General features: G+C 48.3%; 1 protein-coding gene across 1 annotated transcript in view; it reads left to right on the forward strand.

Moving 5' to 3' along the window:
- Positions 1-25,354, forward strand: part of UNC119 (unc-119 lipid binding chaperone) — a 30,717-nt gene extending 5,363 nt beyond the window's left edge. Inside the window, exons 2-5 of the mRNA XM_035139595.3 lie at positions 16,220-16,333; positions 18,203-18,305; positions 19,082-19,254; positions 20,209-25,354. Of these exons, the coding sequence (XP_034995486.2) occupies positions 16,220-16,333; positions 18,203-18,305; positions 19,082-19,254; positions 20,209-20,321 (503 nt within the window). The 3' untranslated portion in view covers positions 20,322-25,354. The remainder of the gene's footprint in view (positions 1-16,219; positions 16,334-18,202; positions 18,306-19,081; positions 19,255-20,208) is intronic.
- Positions 25,355-25,358: the final 4 nt, after the last annotated feature.

The following is a 25,358-nucleotide window of genomic DNA, read 5'->3' on the forward strand; positions in this document are numbered from 1 at the left end:
GTGGCTCCTCTGGTCCGGCATCCTGTCCTCAGATGACCACCCCAATCTCCTGATGAGAAACCCACAAGCAGGATCCGAGCCCGAGAGCCCTCTTGCCTCCTGTGATTTCCAGCCACCGGCATTCAGAAGCATCGCTGCCTTCAACCGGCAGAGCCATCCTGGCTAGAAGCTTCTGTCTTGGGCCCAGTCTTATTCAACATCTTTATCAATGACTTGGATGATGGGCTTGAGGGCATCCTGAGCAAGTTTGCAGAGGACACCAAATGGGGAGGGGTGGCTAATACCCCAGAGGACAGGATCGCACTTCAGAATGACCTTAACAGATTAGACAACTGGGCCAAAGCAAACAAGATGAATTTTAACAAGGAGAAATGTAAAGTATTACACTTGGGCAAAAGAAATGAAAGGCACAAATACAGGATGGGAGACACCTGGCTTGAGAGCAGTACATGTGAAAAGGATCTAGGAGTCTTGGTAGACCACAAACTTGACATGAGTCAGCAGTGTGATGCAGCAGCTTAAAAAGCCAATGCAATTCTGGGCTGCATCAATAGGAGTATAGCATCTAGATCTAGGGAAGTAATAGTACCACTGTATTCTGCTCTGGTCAGACCTCACCTGGAGTCCTGTGTCCAGTTCTGGGCACCACAGTTCAAGAAGGATACTGACAAGCTGGAACGTGTCCAGAAGAGGGCAACCAAAATGGTCAAAGGCCTGGAAACGATGCCTTATGAGGAACGGCTTAGGGAGCTGGGTATGTTTAGCCTGGAGAAGAGAAGGTTAAGGGGTGATATGATAGCCATGTTCAAATATATAAAAGGATGTCATATGGAGGAGGGAGAAAGGTTGTTTTCTGCTGCTCCAGAGAAGCGGACACGGAGCAATGGATTCAAACTTCAAGAAAGAAGATTCCACCTCAACATTAGGAAGAACTTCCTGACAGTAAGAGCTGTTCGGCAGTGGAATTTGCTGCGAAGGAGTGTGATGGAGTCTCCTTCTTTGGAGGTCTTTAAGCAGAGGCTTGACAGGCATATGTCAAGAATGCTTTGATGGTGTTTCCTGCTTGGCAGGGGGTTGGACTGGATGGCCCTTGTGGTCTCTTCCAACTCTATGATTCTATGTTTCTATGGTTCTAAGCTCCCCATAGCCGCCTCCTCCTCCTCCTCCTCCTCCTCCTCCTCCTCCTCCTCCTCCTCCTCCTCCGTGAATTGGTCTGATCCTCTTTCAAAGGGGTTGCCCCCCCCCCAGCTCTCCTGCAGGGTGTCCTGCTACTCTGTCCCCTTCGCCCTGTCCCCTTCCTGAGCAGCTGGCTCTGGAAAGGTGTCCTCGCAAGGGATTAAGCCGGGCACGAACCCTCTGCGCCCCCTTCCCTATTGCCCAGATTTGCGGCTGGCTCTCAGGGCCTCCCGCAAAGAGGGCGGCTGATTAGCCGGGGATTAGCTCTGGGCGCTTCTCGCCTCCTCAGTCGATGGCGAATGATGCTCTCTGCAGAGCGAGGGATAAATAGACTGTTTCGGGCATCTTCCGCGACAGCTGGCTTTGCATGGCACTTTTCCGATTTCTCTCGGGCATCTTGCCTCTCGTTGTTTCCATTCATTTGCTTCCTAGAAATTCGCACGCCGCTCGATTGCTTCAAAACAACGCCGCCCCTCCAGGCCAATGATGAAAAAGATACAATTATCTAGGAGGAGAAGTAGCTACCGTAACCAAAGGCCGTTGAAATGTTAGGTGAAAACTCGCAGCAGCTCTCTGAACGTCTGGATGGGCTTGTCTAAATAAAATGTGTTTTCAGTAGGCACTGAAAACAGTGCAGGGAGGGTGCCGGCATGATGTCAATAGGCAGGGAGTTCCAAAGGTCGCCACGCTAAGAGGTTGAGTTCTTGCAAATGCATGCATCTTATTTATGTAATTCTTTGACCCAAACCTTTGCTGTAACTTGGCGCCTGGATGGATTTGTGATCATGTTAAAAATGCAACATTAAAATACTTGGGAGTTCTTTGTCCAGTTCTGGGCACCCCAATTTAAGAAGGACGTTGACAAGCTGGAAGGTCTGCAGATGAGGGTGGCCAAAATGATCAGGAAACCAAGCACCTCAACATCAGAAGAGCTTTCTCACAGTAAGAACTGAACAAAGTGGAATGGATTCCCTCGGAAAGACCCTCCTTCCTTGGAGGTTTTCAATCAGCAGTTGGCTGGCCCTCTGTCAGGGATGCTTTAGCTGAGATTCCTGCCTTGCAGGGGGCTGGACTAGATGACTTTTGGATATCCCTTCTGACTCTAGGTTTCTCCAATTTATTGGAGGTTATTAAAGAGAGCTCGCCCCTTCATGGATCACTGCCTTGTCGTGGCGAAGGGGCTTGAATAACGCAGAGAAGCTATGAGCTGTGCCGTGCAGGGCCACCCAAGACGGACAGGTCATAGTGGAGAGTTTTGACTAAACATGATCCACCTGGAGAAGGAACTGGCAAGCCACTCCAGTACCCCTGCCAAGAAAACTCCATGGACAAAAACAACAGATGTATAGAAGTGAGAGCTGGACCATAAAGAAGGCTGATCGCCGAAGAATTGATGCTTTTGAATTATGGTGCTGGAGGAGACTCTTGAGAGTCCCATGGACTGCAAGAAGATCAAACCTCTCCATTCTGAAGGAAATCAGCCCTGAGTGCTCCCTGGAAGGACAGATCGTGAAGCTGAGGCTCCAATACTTTGGCCACCTCATGAGAAGAGAAGACTCCCTGGAAAAGACCCTGATGTTGGGAAAGATGGAGGGCACAAGGAGAAGGGGACGACAGAGGACGAGATGGTTGGACAGTATTCTCGAAGCTACCAACATGAGTTTGACCAAACTGCGGGAGGCAGTGCAAGACAGGAGTGCCTGGCGTGCTCTGGTCCCTGGGGGCACGAAGAGTCGGACACGACTAAACATCAACAGAGTTCAGGGATTCTTCAGCTGGGATTCCTAAATTGTAGGGGGTTGGACTAGATGGCCCGTGGGGGTCCTTCCAACTACAGCATTCTAAAATCATGTTTACACATCAGGTTGTGGGAGTGGAATTGAGAGCTGTTTTGTGGCCGAGCTGATGCTGGCAGTGGTACAGGTGAGGGGGATTCCGTCCTCCGACCTGGGATGCACATCAAAGGGAGCTCAGAGGCCTCTCCTCCTCCTCCTCCCTCCGCCCATCCATTTTTCCTTTTGCAGATCACCTTCCTATTTATAGCTGTGCTGTGGTAACTGCTAATGAACTTATCTCAGAGCCAAATCCCTCCGAGAGAGGGAATTATCTCCTTGCTACGCAGATGGGCTCCTGTGTGTTGATGCGGGGATTCACCGGGGCTCCTGCGTCAGTCAGGTGGGATACTTTGGGACTAGACTAGTAACTTACAAAACAACCCTCGCCGGTCCAAGCTGGCGGCTGGTGTTGACCAAGAGAGACCCAGGCACACCCCGGCACAAAAAAAGCGCAGATATCTGTGGCCAAAGTGGATTGATTTACGCTGTGTTTAAATATGCAAAGTGCTTCTCCCCAATATCAATCAATCTAGTTTTTGTTTTGTTATGTATTTTGCACCCTCAATTTGTATTTTTTTTATGTTGTGAACTGCCCTTTGATCCTACGAGAATGTAGGTCATTATACAAATGTAATTAATTATAATAATAATTATAATAATTGTTGGTGTTTAGTCGTTTAGTCATGTCTGACTCTTCGTGACCCCATGGACCAGAGCACGCCAGGCACTCCTGTCTTCCACTGCCTCCCGCAGTTTGGTCAGACTCATGTTCGTAGCTTCGAGAACACTGTCCAATCATCTCGTCCTCTGTCGTCCCCTTCTCCTAGTGCCCTCCATCTTTCCCAACATCAGGGTCTTTTCCAAGGATTCTTCTCTTCTCATGAGGTGGCCAAAGTATTGGAGCCTCAGCTTCACGATCTGTCCTTTATAATAATATAGCTCCCATTTTGCAGATGGGGAAAACTGAGATGGAGAGGGAGTTGGCTGCTGTGTAGAGCTGGTGGCCTGCACAAAGTCCCTTGGAAGGGACCCCCTTATTTCTTGCTTAGTAGACTAGGACCTGGGCGACATTGTTCAAATCTCCACCTGACCTTGAAGCTCTCTGGATGTGACCTTAGGCTGAGAGAGGCTATGGGTGGCCCCAACCTACATACAATGTTGTTGTGAAGACAAAGCAGGGAAAGGGGTGTGCGAATTGTCTGTCCCGCCTCAAGCCCCTTGCAAGAAACCTGCTTTTAGTCTATTGTGATTTTAACTCTTTGAATGTCTCAACATATCTAGTTCCTCCCCTGCCCCCCCCCCACCGTTGCTAATTTTATTGCATTATCCTTTTTTTCTCCTTTTTGCAAACCCGTGGTGTTTAAATGTTATGAAGCCTGGGATATGAATGTGCTAGCAAAAATAATAACACGAAGATCAGTAAAAGAATGGCATCTTTTCAAAACAGCTCTTTTGGAACGCTCGACACCAGAAACACATTTCTTTTTAAAATAAAAAATAAACTGCAAGCAGAGACGCTTTGGGGTGTCGGGTTCCTCCTTCTGACCTCAAGGGCTTGAATGCGCTCTGCATGACCTCAGGTGTTTGCAACTTGTGTGCCCATTGCATCTGTCCAAGCTCCTCTCTGGCCTGCGGCTTCCTCTCGCTTTCCGGCTTGCTGCTCCGAGCGAGAGAGCTTCCTCTCCGGCTTGGCTTCCTTCAACTTCCTCTCCTTCGCCCTCCTAACACCCTAATCGCTGATTCTCTGGGCGTTGGTGTCCTCGCCTTATACCTGGCTTACGACACTGCCGGGTTTTATAAATAGCCCCTGAGCTTATCAGTTACCCGTGCAAAGCCTGTTAGGCAACAGGGCTTTGGGGAGAGGGGGGTCGGCCCACTTTCCTCCTCTGGGGGTGGAAGAAGACGTCTCGGCGTCCCCGGATGCTCAGCAGTGCTGTTTCCATTGCGCCACAGTTTGCCTCCCTCCAAAAAACCCTGCATGATTTGCCATCCGCCGTGGCGAAATCGCTGAACTTCTGCAATTGATCGACACAACTTACTTTGCAGAATGATGTCGTGAGCGACGTTTTCTCCCTGGTCCTTTCAGTGCAAAAGGAAGCTGGGTGTGTTCATCGGTTGCGTATTCCTTGCAGACTGAAAGTGACAACAGTTGCGTCGACCCATTGATTCCTGCATTGCAGCAGGTTGGGCAAGATGGCCCAACTCTACCAATTCTTCCAACTCTACAATTCTATGATTCTATATAACAACAACAACAACAACAACAACAATATTTATACCCCGCCTATCTGGCTGGGTTTCCCCAGCTGCTCTGGGCGGCTCTCAACAGAATATTAAAAAGCACAATAAAACTTCAAACATTAAAAACTTTCCTAAAGAGGGCTGCCTTCAGATGTCTTCAAAAAGTCAGATAGAATCATAGAATCCTAGAGTTGGAAGAGACCACAAGGGCCATCCAGTCCAACCCCCTGCCAAGCAGGAAACACCATCAAAGCATTCTTGACATATGCCTGTCAAGCCTCTGCTTAAAGACCTCCAAAGAAGGAGACTCCACCACACTCCTTGGTAGCAAATTCCACTGTCGAACAGCTCTTACTGTCAGGAAGTTCTTCCTAATGTTTAGGTGGAATCTTCTTTCTTGAAGTTTGAATCCATTGCTCCGTGTCCGCTTCTCTGGAGCAGCAGAAAACAACCTTTCTGAAAACAACCTTTGAACATGGCTATCATATCACCTCTTAACCTTCTCTTTTCCAGGCTAAACATACCCAGCTCCCTAAGCCGTTCCTCATAAGGCATTGTTTCCAGGCCTTTGACCATTTTGGTTGCCCTCCTCTGGACACATTCCAGCTTGTCAGTATCCTTCTTGAACTGTGGTGCCCAGAACTGGACACAGTACTCCAGGTGAGGTCTGACCAGAGCAGAATACAGTGGTACTATTACTTCCCTTGATCTAGATGCTATACTCCTATTGATGCAGCCCAGTTTATTTCCTTGACATCCTTGGCGGGTGGGCATACACAGGGCGGGCACCACCGCCAAGAAGGCCCTCTGCCTGGTTCCCTGTAACTTCACTTCTCGCAGGGACGGAATGGCCAGAAGGCCCTCAGCGCTGGACCTCAATGTCCGGGCTGAATGATGGGGATCGAGACGCTCCTTTCTGTTCCAGACATGGAACAAATAAGCCAACACGATCCATTTCCACTCCTGGTGCCTAATCTAATTTAGATCTAACATTCAACTTTGATTTAACTTTTTTATTTCATGAAATTCCTGCATTGCAGGGGCTTGAACTGCTAGATGACCCTGGGGGGGTCCCTTCCAACTCTCCACTCCTGTGAGTCTATGTTTTGTGCACTGCTCGATTGTAGAAAACCTCACCGCAGTAGTCTACTCATAACTTATCTCACTAACTTATCTAACTTAGATGTAACTCATTTCAAAGAGCGGTGGTTTTCCTGTGACCTTTTTGACTCTTTTGAGTTTCGCATTCGGGGCTCGTTGCTTTTGGGTAACGAGAGAGCCGACGTCTCTTCCTGCACGTTGCGCAGAGCTGCTCGCGTGCGTGTTGCCCAGAAGCCGCCGGCCTCTCTCAGCTTGTGAAGAAAGAGCATACCGGCGGCATTCGCACGTGGCGTTTCCCCAGTGTGCCCCTGTTCAGCAGCCGCCAAGTGTCGGCAAATCTGCCAGTCCCCCCATTTTTGAAAAGTTAAATTCGGCTCCCCGCATTTCCACATCTGGTTGTGACTTTTTCCCCTTAAAAGAAATCCTCAAGAAGACACTGCAACACTTTGTGTGAATTTCTTGAATTTTTCTACACAATTTTACACAATATTTTGTGTGTGTGTGTGTGTGTGTGTGTGTGTGTGTATTTGCAAAGCGGTATTCCTTGTTTAGGGAAGCTTTTAATATCTGAAGGACCATTGTATTTTAATACTTTGTTGGAAGCCACCCAGAGTGGCTGGGGAAACCCAGCCAGATGGGCAGGGTAATAATAATAATAATAATAATAATAATAATAATAATAATAATAATAATAATAATAATAGAATCATAGAATCATAGAGTTGGAAGAGACCACAAGGACCATCCAGTCCAACCCCCTGCCAAGCAGGAAACACCATCAAAGCATTCTTGACATATGGCTGTCAAGCCTCTGCTTAAAGACCTCCAAAGAAGGAGACTCCACCACACTCCTTGGTAGCAAATTCCACTGCCGAACAGCTCTTACTGTCAGGAAGTTCTTCCTAATGTTTAGGTGGAATCTTCTTTCTTGAAGTTTGAATCCATTGCTCCGTGTCCGCTTCTCTGGAGCAGCAGAAAACAACCTTTCTCCCTCCTCCATATGACATCCTTTTATATATTTGAACATGGCTATCATATCACCCCTTAACCTTCTCTTCTCCAGGCTAAACATACCCAGCTCCCTAAGCCGTTCCTCATAAGGCATCGTTTCCAGGCCTTTGACCATTTTGGTTGCCCTCTTCTGGACACGTTCCAGCTTGTCAGTATCCTTCTTGACTGTGGTGCCCAGAACTGGACACAGTACTCCAGGTGATGATGATAATAATAATTAATAATAATAATAATAATAATAATAATAATAATAATAATAATAATACTGCATTTTTATGTGTCCTTTTCACTTATATGTTCCTTTTTGATGTACTGTTTACTTTAGCATATGCATTTTTGTACAAATTCCCTGTCTGGAGAATTGCATTGCAAAATTCGGAGAAGGGCAGATTTTTGGAGGACGGCTGTTTTCTTGGTGCTTGCATTGTTTATTTATTGTGTATTTATTCGCATTCTTCTCCCACCTCTTCCACTGAGGAGCTCAAGGTGACGTACACGGTTCCCCCCCTCACTTAACTCCCACAACAACCCTGTGAGGCAGGCTAGGCTGAGAGAGGCAGTTTCTGACCCCCAAGGTCTCACCTGCTCTGTGCTTCATGGGCCAAGGGAGGGATTCGCACCCTGGTCTCTCCCAGGCCCTAGTCCTCATTTAATCCCCACGACATCCCTGTGAGGTAGGTGAGGCTAAGAGGCAGGGATCGGCCCAAGTTCACATGCAGTGAGCTTCGTGGGCCAAGGCGGTGTGTGTGTGAATTCGAACCCTGATCTCTCCCAGTTCAGAGCCTGATGCTGTAACCACTCCACAACCGCTGCCTCTCAGAAAAAGCAAATCAGGTAGGGTTGTTTTTAAATTCAAGCAAAACTGACTTCCTTTCTCCTTCTGACACATTATTTTATTGGGTTGCCCACTTTGATTTAAATCAAATCGATTAAATCACAATTAAAATCACTAATCAGTAAGACCTGATTTAAATATTTTTTTTACAGAAAGACTCATTCTGGCTGGTATAATCTTAATATTTACAACCAGAGGAAGGTCTCATTTTTGGAATAATAAAATTTCAGGGTAGTTTTTACAGTTATATCAAAAATTACTGATTTGGTTATACTATTAGAAATACATAGACATATAATTATGAAATTATGGTGAGGTTTAATAAATTAACTGTTTATATTTGGACAACTTTTCTGCTGTACTTTATTGGAAGGAGAAAAACAATCATTTCCTTAATAACAATTTAAACAATTTATTTAACTTAAGCAATAACATTATAGCATATGTATCCATGTTTGTTAACTGATGTGGTGAAATGGTTTTTTGTTTTTGTTTTAAAAAAACTTTAACTGAGTTTTCGCACACATGAAAAACTTTAAAACAAATCCTTATTTCCTGATGAATAGCCTTTGGACTAGAATGTAACTTAAATAGAAAACTACCTTTAGAAAGATTTTTCCTCCAAAAGCATTTTATTTTTTAAAATCCAATTTAAATTTTCAAAATTTTTAAATAATTTTTAAATATTTTTTAAAAATCGATTTTTAAATACAGTATATATTTTTTAAAAATCATTGATTTTTATCCACCCTGCTTGCCCATCTTCCTCATTGACAGCCATGTGGGCACTCGTCTTAGGGGGCCTGGTGATGGTTTCAAAGCCCCAATGGCGACCTCTGGCTGTGATTCTCGCATTGTCATGGGTTGGACTAGATCAGGGGTTCCCAACAAAATTTTCTCGAGGACCCCTCATTGAGCCGCTATTGTGACAAGGACCCCCATTAATTCCTAATCCTAAAATTAAAAAATGAGAGCCAAATTAAGAGTCTTTTTATATTTTATATTTATACGTTTTTTTACAGTTACAACAGAGTACTCCATCAGTATACAGTTAGTTTTAATTTTCAGTTCTGTAGGCCTTTGTCGTTTTAACGAACCACTTTTTAACCAACGGTCCATTTTTAACTACGCGAACTGTAGCTTCCGCGAAAAACAACGCTTTGTTTACAAACACGACTGTTTTGCAAAGAGGCAGCGCGCGCCAGGGAGGAGGGAGGGGAATGGAGAAGACAGGGTACCTGCGCAGTAGCGCACAAATGAAGCCGACGCGCGCAAAGCATCTTGGGGAGGTGAGCGTTAGTAGAATGCGCGCGCTGCCTCTTTGCAAAACAGTAGTGTTTGTAAAGCGCCACCTAACGGCATACAGCACAACTACTGCCTCTATCTAATTCTAGTTTTGCGCTAGACTCTGCTCATGCAGGAAGCAGCCAAAACAAAAAATCTGTTATCATACAAAATATATTTAATATATTTTTTATTCTAATAGCATCTTGCGGACCCCTCTGGCATAGCTCGCGGATCCCTGGGGGTCCACGGACCACCTGTTGGGAACCACTGGACTAGATGACCATTGGGGGTCCCTTCTACGATTCAAGAGCCTCGGAGAAGGGAGGCTGAGCAAGCTGGTGGGAGTCCCTTTTGCTCCACCCCCACCCCCTCCGTCACTGCTCCCACCCCAGATGAGCCACGGCCACACCATCTCCATGGCAACCGTTGCTGAGGGGAGATGGCCGTTGCCATGGTGCTGGGAGGGAGGGACCAGCTGGGAGGGAGGGACCAGCGGGGAAACAGTGTGGGCAACTCTGACTGGTCAAGGGGCAGCATTTGCCAACCTGGTGCGCCCACCATGAGGCTTTACAGGAACATGCAAAATCGTACAAGGGTTTCACCCATCTCAGTACTGTCCGCACTGATAGGCAGCAGCGGTTCACCAGGGAATACTTCTCAGCCCTACCTGGAGATGCTGCCAGCGGGGATGGAACCTGGGCCTTCTGCATGCCACGCAGCCACTCTGCCGGTGATCTACGTGCACCCTTAAAAGAGAGGCGCTAGCCCTCATGGTTCTAAATAAAGAGACACTTTGAATTAGCAACAGAGGAAGCACCATGAGCACACCCAGCCCAGTATTGTCTACACTGACTGGCAGCAGCAGCCCTCCAGGGTCTCGCGCAGCCCTGCCCGGGGACGCCACTGAGGTTCGACCCTGGGATCTCTGCATGCATGGCTGAGAGAGCACCACTGAGCTGCAGAACGTCCTCTAAAAAGAAAATAAGTTTCCAGTCCTCATGGTTCTGAACAGGGGCAGAGGAAACTGGCTTAATGCCAAGGCAGACCATTTGTTCACCTAGGTCAGTATTGTCTGCACTGACTGGCAGCACCGCCTCCAGGGTTCTAGGCAGATCTCACCAGCCAGCTTATTCATCAAGAGGGGAGGGAATCTGCACAGCTGTTTCCAACTGAGTTTCAGTGACTATTTGCAGATATTCTAGAAGGCCAATTATTTTTAAATATATCTACATTGGTATCCTCAAAAATATTCAGGAACATTAATTTTGGACAGTGGTTTCTTTGGTCCCTTATAATTTGAAATACTCCTTTTACATCTTTCAGATATCAATGACTTCCCTTCTTCTCTTTCCATGGTTCATTTCACATATCATATATCCCTGCATATTTTACAAAAAACTATACCATTCCGACTCTTCCATGGGGTCACGAAGAGTCGGACACGACTAAACGACTAAACAACAACAAAATACCATTCAGTATTCTATTATTGCATCCATCAAAACTTATTTACGCTGTTGAATTTATCTGAATGCTGCCACTGTTTTCATCTATACACTGTTATTTCCCATATATTAGACACTTTCCAATCTTCTTTAAACGTATGTTTGTGCACAACTTGTTTCTTTTGTAAGATTTATCCTTTCCGTCAAGATTAAATTTAAAAAATCTTGCCCGATTTACATTGCCACCATAAATGGTAACACGCTGAGTTTATCGCAACCCCTCCAACAATGAGGGGATATGGAAGGAAGAATTTTTGACACTTGGAAAGGAGGAGGCTGCCTTCATTTTTCCTAAGGAAACTAGATACAGATTTCAAGGGTTAGAATTCCCATATTTCATTCCAACCTCCGGGGAAAATTTGTGTGCCGGTATCTGTTTCCTATATCCTTTTAAGGGGTTCCATAAGTTATATTAACTTTGGCTAGTTGGCATCTAATGCTCTTTTTAAAATGTGTTATGGAAGGGGAGGATTATTGGCTTTTCTTGTTCTTGTTTTTATTATGTATTATGTGTTTTTGCGCGAAATATGGTCTGAAGCTCAACATCAAAAAAACCAAGATCATGGCCACTGGTCCCATCACCTCCTGGCAAATAGAAGGGGAAGAAATGGAGGCAGTGAGAGATTTTACTTTCTTGGGCTCCTTGATCACTGCAGATGGGGACAGGAGTCACGAAATTAAAAGACGCCTGCTTTTTGGGAGAAAAGCAATGACAAACCTAGACAGCATCTTAAAAAGCAGAGACATCACCTTGCCGACAAAGGTCCGTATAGTTAAAGCTATGGTTTTCCCAGTAGTGATGTATGGAAGTGAGAGCTGGACCATAAAGAAGGCTGATCGCCGAAGAATTGATGCTTTTGAATTACGGTGCTGGAGGAGACTCTTGAGAGTCCCATGGACTGCAAGAAGATCAAACCTATCCATTCTGAAGGAAATCAGCCCTGAGTGCTCCCTGGAAGGACAGATCCTGAAGCCGAGGCTACAATACTTTGGCCACCTCATGAGAAGAGAAGAATCCTTGGAAAAGACCCTGATGTTGGGAAAGATTGAGGGCACAAGGAGAAGGGGACGACAGAGGACAAGATGGTTGGACAGTGTTCTCGAAGCTACCAACATGAGTTTGACCAAACTGCGGGAGGCAGTGGAAGACAGGAGTGCCTGGCGTGCTCTGGTCCATGGGGTCACGAAGAGTCGGACACAACTAAACAACAATAACAACATGCGTTTTTATTTTGTGATTTTTTTATGTTTGATGCTTTATTATGTTTTTATATTCTGCTGGAAGACGCCCAGAGTGGCTTAGGAAACCCAGCCAGATGGGCAGGGTGTAAATAATACAATTTTTTTATATTATTTTATATTTTATGAACCACCCTGAGACCTGCAGGGTCAGGGCAGTATACATATGCAATAAATAGATAAAATATAAATAATAAATAATAACAAGTAAGCAATTGGGCAGAGTACCACCTGGGGCGCTTCGACTGCCTCCTCGAAATACCCTCGTGCAGCCACCCCCTAGCAGCTCACCACACCCTGCTGATTCGCTGCATCCGATCCGGCCAATCTGGGATCTGCCCAGATGGTCCATTTGCAGATGAGGGCGGCTAACCTCGTTAGCCGTCCGGAATTAGAATCCTTTTAGGACGCGGAGGCCGGGGTGGGCGGCTGCTTCGACAGGCTTAGGGCGAGCGAGTGCCGCGGCCTCTCGGCAAAAGGCAACAGGGAAGCTACTCTCTGTTAGCATCAATTTAAAAAAAAGGTAAAGGTATGTTATTTATTTATTGCTGTAACATCCCAGGGCGCAAGTTGCAACTTTAAAATGCAATATCAAAAACAATTTCATAGAATCATAGAGTTGGAAGCATAGCTGCCAAGTTTTCCCTTTTCTCGCGAGGAAGCCTATTCAGCATAAGGGAAAATCCCTTAAAAAAAGGGATAACTTGGCAGCTATGGTTGGAAGAGACCACAAGGGCCATCCAGTCCAACCCCCTGCCAAGCAGGAAACACCATCAAAGCATTCTTGACATATGCCTGTCAAGCCTCTGCTTAAAGACCTCCAAAGAAGGAGACTCCACCACACTCCTTGGAAGCAAATCCCACTGTCGAACAGCTCTTACTGTCAGGAAGTTCTTCCTAATGTTGAGGTGGAATCTTCTTTCTTGTAGTTTGAATCCATTGCTCCGTGTCCGCTTCTCTGGAGCAGCAGAAAACAACCTTTCTCCCTCCTCTATATGACATCCTTTGAACATATTTGAACATGGCTATCATATCACCCCTTAACCTTCTCTTCTCCAGGCTAAACATACCCAGCTCCCTAAGCCGTTCCTCATAAGGCATCATTTCCAGGCCTTTCATCATTTTGGTTGCCCTCCTCTGGACACATTCCAGCTTGTCAGTATCCTTCTTGAACTGTGGTGCCCAGAACTGGACACAGGACTCCGGGTGAGGTCTGACCAGAGCAGAATACAGTGGTACTATTACTTCCCTTGATCTAGATGCTATACTCCTATTGATCGAGCCCAGAATTGCATTGGCTTTTTTAGCTGCTGCATCACACTGCTGACTCATGTCAAGTTTGTGGTCTACCAAGACTCCTAGATCCTTTTCACATGTACTGCTCTCAATTTGAAAGAATGTGCCTTGTTTACCTATGGGATCGACTTGCCCCCCCCCCCCCAGTGCCCATTTGATCGCTCTGATCGGGGAAATTGGCGCTGCCAGACGACTCCCGTTCTGCACTTGTAAGAACTTGGCTGCTTAGCGTGGCAGCATTTACCCCTTGGAACTCCCTGCCTCTTGATATCAAGCAGCATCTTCCGGTTTACACTTTTTGGCACCTGCTAAGAACAATTTTGTTGAGGCAAACCTGTCCATATGCTTAGGAAGTTACGGTAATTCTAACCTGTTTGAGTATTTTACCTTTTGTACGCTTTGAAGTAGCCTTGCGAATCTTTCTTGGTTTTCTTGTTTTGTCATTTTGTAAACCACTCTGAGGTTTCTGCCATCAACTGGTGAGAATTTTCTTAAATAAAGAATAAAAAGTAAATGAATGCTACCTTGTTCAGACCCTGCTTGGAGTCCTGGGGCTGGACTAGATGACCCTCAGGGTCCTTCCAACAGTTCTCCGTTTCCACGAGTCTACAATCACAAAAATCAATGCACCCTGAATGTTGCGAGCCTGAGTAGAAAGGGGGATCTTCAGCATTCCATGGAAGCAGTGCAATGAAGGTTGGCAGGCACATCTCTTTGGGGTGGGAGTTGCCCAGCTTAGGGGCCGCCACAGAGAAGACCCTCTTCCCCTCGGCCGCAGTCCCTGAGCATCTGCAGGAGGAGAAACTACCAAGAAGGCCCCGCCTGCCGATCTCAACACTCAGTGGGGACTGGGGGGGGGGGGAAGGAGGCGGCCTTTCCTATCTGTGGGACCTGAGTTGTTTAGGGCTTTAAAAACAAACGTGAGTTAGTGGCACAATTTATCATAGAGCTGGAAGGGACCCGGGGTCATTTAGTCCAACCCCCTGCAAGGCAGGAATCTCAGCGAAAGCATCCAGGACAGATGGCCACCCAAGCTCTGCTTAAAAACTGCCAAGGAAGGAGAGTCTGCCGCCTTATGAAGGACTCTGTTCCACTGTCAAACAGTCCTCCCTGATGTTGAGTCGGAACTTGGAGCCACGGGTTCGAGTCCTGCTCTTCAGAGCAGGAGAAAACAAGCTTGCGACATCTTCTATGTGAGATATTTGAATATCCTTGAGATATTTGAAGATGGCTATCCTTTCTCCTCTCGGTCTCCTCTTATCCAGGCTAAACATACCCAGCTCCTTCAACCGTTCCTCATCAGGCTTGGTTCCCATGCCTTTGATAATCCTGGCCACCCTCCTCTGGCCACCTTCCAGCTTGTCAACATCCTTCTTAAATTGTGGTGCCCAGAACTGGACACAGGATTCTAGGTGTGGTCTGAGTCTGACCAAGGCAAAATAAGAGTGGGACTATGACTTCCCTTGATCTGGACACTAGGGTTCTGTGAATGCAACTTAAAATTGGCTTTTCTTGCTACTGTTGGCACAGAGTCCCCTGCCCCGGGGTTCCCTGGGAGAGCGCCTCTCTGGAGAGAAGGGGGTACATAGATCTTTGTCCTCTATTTAGGTATATTTGGCTTAGCGGCTGCAAAGGAGCTTATCCTTTTTGTTCTGTCAGAGGGCAAAGCCTCTTAGGGTTGGCAAGGCTGCAGCCGCAGGGGCACCAAATGCCCGCTGGCTGCTCCTTTTTTGGGAGAGGGAGGAGGCAGAAGGTAGAGACTTTGCCAAGGAGGCGCTGGCTGTTCCTCACAAGGGTGAGAGGCAAAGCACCATGCTTCCTTTGATACATAAAAATAAAAATCCTGCGTTAAAGAATTTAAAATTTGATGGCGGTGGTTGCTGCTTCAGGACTCTGACAAAATAATAATAATTTAGAAGCAGCATTAAAGCAGTTCTAGAAAAAAATTAGCTGGATTCTGCAACCTGTGTGGGAAACTTGAACGCTTTTTATTCGTTTCTGCCCTTTCTTCTGCTTGCGGAATAGGGAGAGGAGGAAAGGATTGTATTCACCTTCCTCCTCTGGTTACAAGCACATGGTGTTGGCAGCATGTTTCCAGTGTCCGCTTCCAGTCATAAGGTCTAGAAACTTGGTTTGAAATAAATCTCATAAAGTTCAGCTTCGGCAGGATTGTGGTGTATGCGCAGCCACAACACCAAGGCTGCTTCCACCTGTTGACGTGGATTTAGGCTGAGTGGAGTCGCAGACCCCACAACAAGAGGAATGAGAGATGAACGAATTGGGCAATTTTGATTTCTCTCAATTTCTCATTTCCCCACTCAGCTCACCACATTTCAGCATCGTAGAATGGTAGAGTCGGAAGGGACCCCCAAGGGTCATCCAGTCCAATACCCTGCAATGCAGGAATTGCAAACAAAACATCCAATCCATTTGCAATTATTATTATTCGTTTAAGTCCCTTGTGGAAATTCATTATCAGCATACCTTTTTCCTACTGTATTCAATTTATGCATGCATTTTTATTTTTATTTTATTTTTTACAACTCAATGAAATCTGACCTGCACCAAATTTCTCCTCCCTTCCCTGAAAAGGAAAGCGGAGCAGCTTTCGAACCCTGTACCTGCCTATGGGGCAGGCTTGAAACCTTTGTCCCGCCTGCCCTCCTAACTCGGATGACCCTTCTCTCCCGCAGACTACCTCTGCACCCCGGAGGAGAACGTCTACAAGATAGATTTCACCCGGTTCAAAATCCGAGACATGGAGTCGGGCACGGTGCTGTTTGAAATCACCAAGCCGCCGGCTTCAGGTAAGTTCCTAGTCCTCATTATTCTGATGGAAGGGACGACTGCATCGAACAGGAAGCTGCCTCACAACCGGAGCTGACCATTGGTCCATCTGCCTCAGTATTGTCTGCACTGGCCGGCAACAGCTCTCCAGAGATTCAGGAAGACAGGCTTTTCCCAGACTTACCTCGAGATGCCCCGAGATGCAGAACCTGGGACCTTCTGCATGCAAAGCTGTTGCAAGGCTCTAGTCCTCATGGTCCTGCTTTAAACAGGAGCATTGTACTGTGTCGGATCAGTGGCAAGGATTCTACAGAGTTTCCGGCTGGGTGTCATTCCCAACCGTACCTGGAGTGTCCAGGGATTGAGCTTGGGACCTTCTGCATGCCAAGCAGGGGCTCTGCCACTGAGCCACACCCCCTTCCCAGAGGTCTGGATGCTTTCTCCCTTTGTGACCGATTTCCAGCGTTTTGTTTTAGCGCTTTTTGCTGTTGTTAAACCACGGAACTGCCTGCCACATGAGGCAGCAATGGCCACCAGCCTAGTTGGCTTTAAAAGAGAACTGGACAAATTCATTTGCAGCCACAGCAGGTGCTACAACCTGCCAACAGTTTGGTTGACCTCAACCCCAAAGGCACAGGAGGGGAGAGTGAAGCTCTTGTGGTCGGATCCTGCTGGCAGGTTTCCCATTGGGGCACCTGGTTGGCCCCTGTGAGGCTGGGCTGATCCAGCTCTTCTTACAGAGGTCTATTGTGATAGCAGAACCTCCATGCCCAGGGATAATAATAATAATAATAATGATTATTATTATTATTATTAATTTATTTAATTAGTTATCCCCCGCCCATCTGGCTGGGTTTCCCCAGCCACTCTGGGCGGCTTTCAACAGAACATTAAAAACAGAATAAAACTTCAAACTTTTTAAACTTCCCTAAAGAGGGCTGCCTTCAGATGTCTTCTACAAGTTGGATAGTTGTTTATTTCCTTGACATCTGATGGGAGGGCGTTCCACAGGGCGGGTGCCACCACCAAGAAGGCCCTCTGCCTGGTTCCCTGTAACCTCACTTCTCGCAGGGAGGGAACTGCCAGAAGGCCCGTGGAGCTGGACCTCAGTGTCTGGGCTGAATAATGGGAATCATAGAATCATAGAAGAGTTGGAAGAGACCACGAGGGCCATCCAGTCCAACCCCCTGCCAAGCAGGAAACACCATCAAAGCATTCTTGACAGATGGCTGTCAAACCTCCGCTTAAAGACCTCCAAAGAAGGAGACTCCACCACACTCCTTGGCAGCAAATTCCACTGCCAAACAGCTCTTACTGTCAGGAAGTTCTTCCTAATGTTGAGGTGGAATCTTCTTTCTTGTAATTTGAAGGAGACGCTCCTTCAGGTCTACAGGGCCGAGGCCGTTGAGGGCTTTCAAGGTCAGCACCAACACTTTGAATTGTGCTCGGAAACGTACTGGGAGCCGATGCAGGTCTTTCAAGACCGGTGTTATGTGGTCTCGGCGGCCGCTCCATGTCACAAGTCTAGCTGCCGCATTCTGGATTAATTGCAGTTTCTGGGTCACCTTCAAAGGTAGCCCCACGCAGAGCGCCTTGCAGTAGTCCAAGCGGGAGATAACTAGGGTCTCATCCTGCTGCTTGTGGGCTTCTTCCCATTTGGTTGGCCGCTGTGACGAAAGGAGGCAGAACTAGACGGACCCCCTTGGCCTGGTCCAGTCAGACTCTCACCTCCTTCCCCTCAGATAACTCCTCTTCAGAGAACTCGTTTTTGCTTTCAAGAGACAAGTTCCTCACCCTCATGATTCTGGGAGAGGGTGCTGGGTGTTGGACTGGATAGGCCAGCAGCCTCTCCTTACATCCTGTTTTCTTTCATTTTCTCTCTCTTCCAGAGCGAGAGCACAGTGACAAGAAGGACATTGACCCCAACGCCGGGCGCTTTGTGCGCTACCAGTTCACGCCGGCGTTTCTGCGGCTGCGTCAGGTCGGAGCCACGTAAGTGAGCGGCTGACCTAGCAAGGCCTTCGCTTGGACGCAGAGACCTTCCCTCTTCCATGTCTGTTTGGATAAATGCACCTTCTAGGCCAGGGAGGGGCAGCCTCCAGCTCAGGGGTGAAATGGTAGCAGGGGCTGATGGGAATCATAGTTCGCCACATCTGGATGGCACCCGGCTGGGGAAGGCTGCTCCACACGGGCTGGCAGCAGCTCTCCTGGTGTTTCAGACCAGGGGTATGCCCAGCCCTAATGGGAGATGCCACCTGGGACCTTCTGCATGCCAAGCAGGTGCTCTGTACCCTTAGCTCTTCCCTTAAAGATAAAGATTCTAGTCCTCATGGTTCTGGGTTCAGAGTTGGTTTAAGGGCCACAGGAAGCTGTCTTCTGTCTGACTGAGTCAGACCATTGGTCTGTCTAGCTCAGTGATGCCTACACTGACTGGCAGCCACTCTCCAGGGTTTCAGGCAAGAGTCTTGCTCTGCCCAACATTGGGGATTGAACCAGGGCCTTCTGCAAGCAAGGCAGCTGCTCTGCCACTGAGCTATGTCCTTCCCTCTCTCTTTGAGAGTTTTAAAAAAGTGACTCCTAGCCGAGAAATCATCTCCCACTTTTTCACAGAATCGTATAATTCTTGAAAGGGGCCCTCAAGGTTTCATCTAGTCCACCCCCTTCAAGGCAGGAAGGTTCTGATAGTTTTATGACTCTGCTGTTTTGGAAAGTCTGCCTTCCGGTTCTACGTCTTGCAGGAACCTCAGCTTTCTTTCCCCCCCTCTCAGGGTGGAGTTCACCGTGGGCGACAAGCCCATCAATAACTTCCGCATGATCGAGAGGCATTACTTCCGGGACCAGCTGCTGAAGAGTTTCGATTTCGAGTTCGGGTTCTGCATCCCCAGCAGCAAGAATACCTGCGAGCACATCTACGAGTTCCCCCAGCTCTCCGAAGACCTCAGTAAGCGGCTGCCAACCGGGGGGGGGGGAGAGGAGGGTGCAACAGTGGGGCAGAAGGAGCCGGGGGGGGGGGGAGAGACCTCCGGCAGTTGTTGGACCCCAACCTCCCAGCAGGCATTGCTTGGGAATGCTAAAAACTCACAAAGACCAGCCCGGGTTCGAAAGCTTCCTTCCGCCATCTTGATTCAGAATGGCGTCTGATTGTACCAATCTGCTCCATTTTGGGAAAGGTCACTATTGGCAAATCGTTTTATCCATCTGTATAATAATAATATTAATAATTATTATTATTATAATAATTATTTATTTATACCCGCCCATCTGGCTGGGCTTCCGCAGCCACTCTGGGCGGCTTCCAACAAAATATTAAAATACAGTAATCCATCAAACATTAAAAGCTTCCCTAAACAAATAATTTTATCCACCTGTATTATTATTATTATTATTATTATTATTATTATTATTATTATTATAATTAATATCCCACCTTTTCCCCAGACCGGTGCTGAAGGTGGCTTCTGCAAATTAAAACAACAGTGACACAAAAAGCTAAAAGCGTATACTGTAGAATCATTAATCAAAAACTAACAGAAATGAAATAATATAAAAAAACTGATCTATTAAAATATGGGTAATATAAGCAGCACATGGCTATTTAAAACCCCTTTCCTTTAAAAAACAACAACCCCAAAACAACAACAACCAGTCAATCCCCAAAAGCCTGTTGGAATAGAGCAATCTTCTCCTGCTGCCAAAGGAAGGAGCGAATCCGGCTTCTCTTGGCAGGGAGTTCCAAAGGTTGGAAGAAGCCCTCCCCACGTCCCCAACCAGTGGGCCTGTGAGGGTGTCGGGACCTAGAGAAGAGCCCCCCCCAAGGATCTGGGAGGCTGGGCGTCTTTGTTTGGAGGGTTGCTGTTGGCTGTGAGCCTCTTTCTTTTCCCTTCCTCCTTTGCAGTTCAGGAGATGATCCTGCACCCCTACGAGACCCAGTCAGACAGTTTCTACTTTGTGGATAGCAAGCTGGTGATGCACAACAAAGCGGATTATTCCTACAGCGGGGGACCCTGACGCGGAGCCGGCAGGCGCCTTTCCCACAAATTCCTGTAGAGATGGGTCCGGGTTTTCCGCCGGCCGGCGTTGGCATGGAGAGCCAGGATCCGAGGACCCTGCCAGGAGCTGGTGTTTCGGGACTAAAATTAGCTGAAGTCGTTAACTGTTCCTTGAGCTGTCGAGGCAACCCCCCCCACCCACCCCGTCTCCCAGGGAGAGCCTCCTCACACCACCGAGTAACCCCGTAGTTGTGGCTTGAAATAGCTCCACGTAGTTAACTCCGGGCCAACGAGGTCTGCGTTCCATACCGGCTATGGTGTGTGTGTGTCTCTCTCTTCGTCTTTGGCCCAGGGGTTTGGGTTTTTTTTGCGGAAAACCGACCCCAGATGCTCTCTCCAAAAGAGTGGCGTACTCAATGACCCCCTTTTTCTCGGAACCGGTGGCAGACGGATGCGGACTCTGAGACGTGCACCTTCCCTCTGGTCGGATGAAGGATCTGTGTGGCCCTCGGGGCAGAGCCCTAAGCTCCCGTTCCCATTTCCTTCAGCGTTCTGAGAAGTGGAAGCAAATCAGGACATCATCTAGATAGGTGGTGGTTTTTTTTTTTTAAGACTTGAGGGAGCCTCGGACACTTGGAAAGGGCGGCAACCGTGCGCCTGAAGCTGGGTGGGAGCCCAGATCCCATAACACCCCATTCGGCACAATCCCGGGGTCTCCTGGGTGCCCCACCCTTTGCCATCTCTCTTGGGGGGGGGCCTGGAGGCTTGTCACAGAAACGGGCCGCTGGGGGGGGGAGCCAGAGGGTCTTTTACTTCCATTGTCACGCTCCCCCACCCCAAGCCCAGCAAATCTCTGCATTCCAATGCCGTCTGTCATTTGCACTTAGAAAGATAAAAAGGTAAAGGTAAAGGGACCCCTGACCATTAGGTCCAGTCGTGACCGACTCTGGGGTTGCGCGCTCATCTCGCATTATTGGCCGAGGGAGCTGGCGTATAGCTTCCAGGTCATGTGGCCAGCATGACAAAGCCGCTTCTGGCAAACCACAGCAGCACATGGAAACGCCGTTTACCTTCCCGCTGTAGCGGTTCCTATTTATCTATTTGCATTTTGACGTGCTTTCGAACTGCTAGGTTGGCAGGAGCTGGGACCGAGCAACGGGAGCTCACCCCGTCACGGGGATTCGAACCGCCGACCTTCTGATCAGCAACCCCTAGGCTCTGTGGTTTAACCCACAGTGCCACCTGGGTCCCTGCAAGATAGAAAGATAGCTGTGGGTATATTAGTCGGCCCCTCAATGCTTGGAAGACCAGATGGGGTATTCCTCTTCTGCCAGGCCTCTTCCATCTTCTGTGCAATGCTGGAGAGTGGGGGGGGGGTCCTCCAGTCCTTTCGTGGGTCTCCCCTCGTCCTCCGCCCCTCCCGCAGACCCCTCTTCCTTCCCTTACAGAACTGGCCGACCGAACCCCCCCTTACCCCAAACCCGACTTCTTTGTTAAAGGGGTGCCTCTCAAACCAGAATCCAGCCAGGGGGGGGCTTTTTGGGAGGGAGAGTAGCCTGCCCTGTTAAGGGGGATTTGGGGAATGGGATTTCCTTATTTTAAGCATTCTCTCTCTTTGGCTTGCTCTCCGTGTGAATCGCCTGGGAAACGTCCCTTCTCCGAAGATGCGCAAGCCCAAAGGCCAGGGGCCGCAAGCGACTTAAGATAGTGGGGTGCCTCCATGGGGCTCATGGGAAGAGCCAAGCTCTCCGTGGGCATTTGACTCCCCAGAACGTCCAAGGAGAGAAAGGCGGCGGCGGGGGGGGGGAGAGAGTCTTCCCCGTTGGGCTTGGGGGGCTCAGAAGCTGAAAAATGCAACCAGGATGGAATAGAGAGTTTGGGTGGGAGAGAAGGATTCCTTTTTATTCCTGTTGTATCACGGAGCCTCCAGGCCACTGGTGGGGTGTGTGGGGGGGTGGCCATTATTTAGGGAGCTCTTTAAATACTAAGCGCGAGTTAATTGAAACAGCCATGTGCCGGCCTCCGAAAAGCAGGATTTTACCGGACAGCAGATAAGGCCTGTTTCTCATTCCCTCTCCGGACACAGCAGTCCAAGCGGAAAAGGCAGAGAGTCTCGTGGCCCTTTGCCTTACAGTCTCCTGAAAGTTTTGCAGGCATCACTGGGCCAAGGAGGGGGTCAACTGAGGGGGGGGGTTGGCAGTCCAGAGCAGGAGGTGTGTGAGGAAGGTGTGTGTGTGTGTGTGTGTGTGCATCATCTCCTGGTCGAGTCGTTTCCCCTAATTTTGACCAGTCAGATGAATTCCATTTTTCTATTTTCAAGCATAAGTATGGACCAGGGGCAAGACTTGAGCTTCCCGCCAGAAGCATCACGGAACTGTGACGTTGCTCTTGTTTCCCCCCCCAAATGTCAAAATGAAAATGCAGCGTGCAAAAGATTGCAGAGCCCGTTTCTGGGGCTCAGCCCAAGACGTTTACCATTAGCAATGATCACGACAGCATCTTGCAGCTTGGGGGGGGGCGGGGCGCATGGATAAGAGTGCGCAAGAGTTTTAAGCACTCAAGGGTGATCCTTCTTGGCACTTGTCAGTTAAGAAAAAGACAATCTTCTTATGGAAGATCCGAGGAATTACCTTGTAGCCAAACGGAGGCACGCAAAAGACCCCGTCTTCAGCAATACCTCTGCCGGCAATTCTCCTCGGCTGCAGAATTGCCGCGGTTTATTTTTTTATAGCATTAAAAAAATAGGTTGGCTGTGTTGTAAGCGGCACGATTCTCTGTCGTTGGAGGAAAATCATTCCCACTGGGCAGAGTTCTTTCCTCCCCACCTCTTTTCTTTGGGGGAAGGGTGGCACAAAAGTCCCGGGTTCAAAGTCCCAGGATGAGGCCTGCCCTGTACTCCTGCAGAGCCATAGCTGCCTGTCAGTGTGGGCAATACTGAGGTAGGCAGGCCGGCAGCCTGACTTGGCAAACGGGGGCCACTCGTGTCCCTAACTTCACTCACAACCATGAGGACTGGAATCTTTATTTTTAAAAGAAGGGCTGTAGTGGTCGAGTGCCTGCTTTGGATGCAGAAGGTCCCGGGTTCAATCTCCAGGGGCATCTCCGGGTAGGGCTGGCAGAGAGCCCTGGAGAGCTGCTGCTGCCAGTCAGTGCCGGCAATACTGAGCTAGATGGGCCTGGCTCTGCACAAGACAGCTTCCTACATTCCCACTGTTGAGGTGGTAAGAGGCTCACAATACCCCCCCCCTCCAGTCTGGTTTCTGGGATTTCTAGAGAGAGAAAAAAAGGGGGGGGCTGCAGGATTTCTTACAGAAATGGCCGCATTCTCATTTCTGTGCCCTTCTAAAGTTTTCACAAATGGAAAGCTGTGTAGAATAATGGAATGGTAGGGTTGGGAAGGACCCAAAGGTCGTCTCGTCCAGCTCCCAGCAGTGTAGAGATTTTGCCCGCAGCCATCCCTGGGCGGGCTTGAACCACTGACCCCCCCCCCCCCCGGTGAACAGCCAGACCTATTGGTGAGATGTGCTTTTAAGGCGAGAGGCTGGGAGGGAGAGGAGGAGTCTGAAGAGCTCTCTGCCTGGGGGCAGCCAAGGGGGACCCCTGCCTCTCATTGGGGTTGGGGAACACTCTCCAAATTGCAGCCTCGCTGGTAGGACAGGAGGGATCAATGCTCCGATTCGGCCAAAGCAGCGCCCTGTGTCCCTACTTCATTCATCCCGCTCTGCTCACGGCCCCCCACCCCGTCCGATGGAAGGCGTCCACAAAAGCTCCTCCTGTAGTATAATAATAAGTCTCTTAAGGTGCCACAAGACTTCCACAGAGCCACAAAACGGACACATTAAATGCTCATCAAATGCACAGAAGATTTTCATTGATTGTCTGGCCTTTGGAGAGATTTTTAGCATCACCTGGCAAAACGCTCTTAAGAAGTGTGTGGTTTTCTTTTGTGTGTGTGTGTGTGTGTCTCTTTTGAGTTGTGGGTGTGCGAGTTCACATGACCCAGCTGCTGTGGTGATAATATTTGAATGCAACGATTTAGCTGCGATTCCTGCATCACAGGGGGGTTGGGCTACATAGATGTCCCTCGGGGTCCCCTCCAAGTCTACAGTTCTCCCATTCAGTCACTGGGAATCAAGTTCCGGATGTGACACAGTTCTTTGTCCACCTGCCTAGAGCTGCAGCGCATCATTTGATAGGTAGACATTAGGATTCCTCCTTGGGGGACACGGTAGCAATGTTCACCGTATCCATTTCCCTTGCTTAGCTACCAAACTCATCAGATTTCATAGGAACATGCGACGCAAGCGGCAGATGCAAGTTGCCAGAGCATGGAGGGGTCTGCAATGCTGAATTTGAAACCAAAAGAAGTGGGTGATTATTCCAGGAAAAATAAAATAGGATTTATAATAGCCAGGTCTTCCTTGTAGGAATGGGAGGCATCTAAAGGAGATTACAGACGAGCGGAGATTTTAAAGGGCCACGTAGAAGAAATGGGAGAAAGGGCAAATCACGAAGGAAGAGTTTAAGTGAGTAAGCAACTCTTGCAGGGAGAAGGTCAGGCGGACCATTGCAAGAGAGGTTGAAAATTTAAAAGGTTTCCCCCACTGGTGAAGAATAAGCAAGGAGTATGTTCGTTTTGGGGGTGGAAAATGGAGAATTGCTTTTGGGTGACAGAGAGAAGGCAGAGCTGCTTGGTCATCTACGGCCAGTCTCCAGACATGGCTGGACTCCCATCAGCCAGCATGACCAATGGTTAGGGATGGCGCCGGTGGGAGCTGCAGCCCACAAATATCTGGAAGGCAGCATGGATGCCCCCGATCCTCGGGCGAAAGGGGAATTGTTTCAAAACCATTTTGCGTTTCCACTTACAGGTTATGGGGTGTTTTTTTTTTCCGGGTGGGACGGGAAAGGACTTTGGAAAAAAAAGAAGAAGCAAACTTTCCTCGAACAAATGTTTGTTCTCCTGTAAAACTGTAAAAATGATCAATCGCCCAGCTATGGCACAAACGTCCCTCTCCAAATACTTGAAAGTAAACGAGTGATCCAAAATAAGCGA

This window comes from Zootoca vivipara, chromosome 14, assembly GCF_965207765.1.
Source record: "Zootoca vivipara chromosome 14, rZooViv2.hap1.1, whole genome shotgun sequence".
NCBI lineage: Eukaryota > Metazoa > Chordata > Lepidosauria > Squamata > Lacertidae > Zootoca > Zootoca vivipara.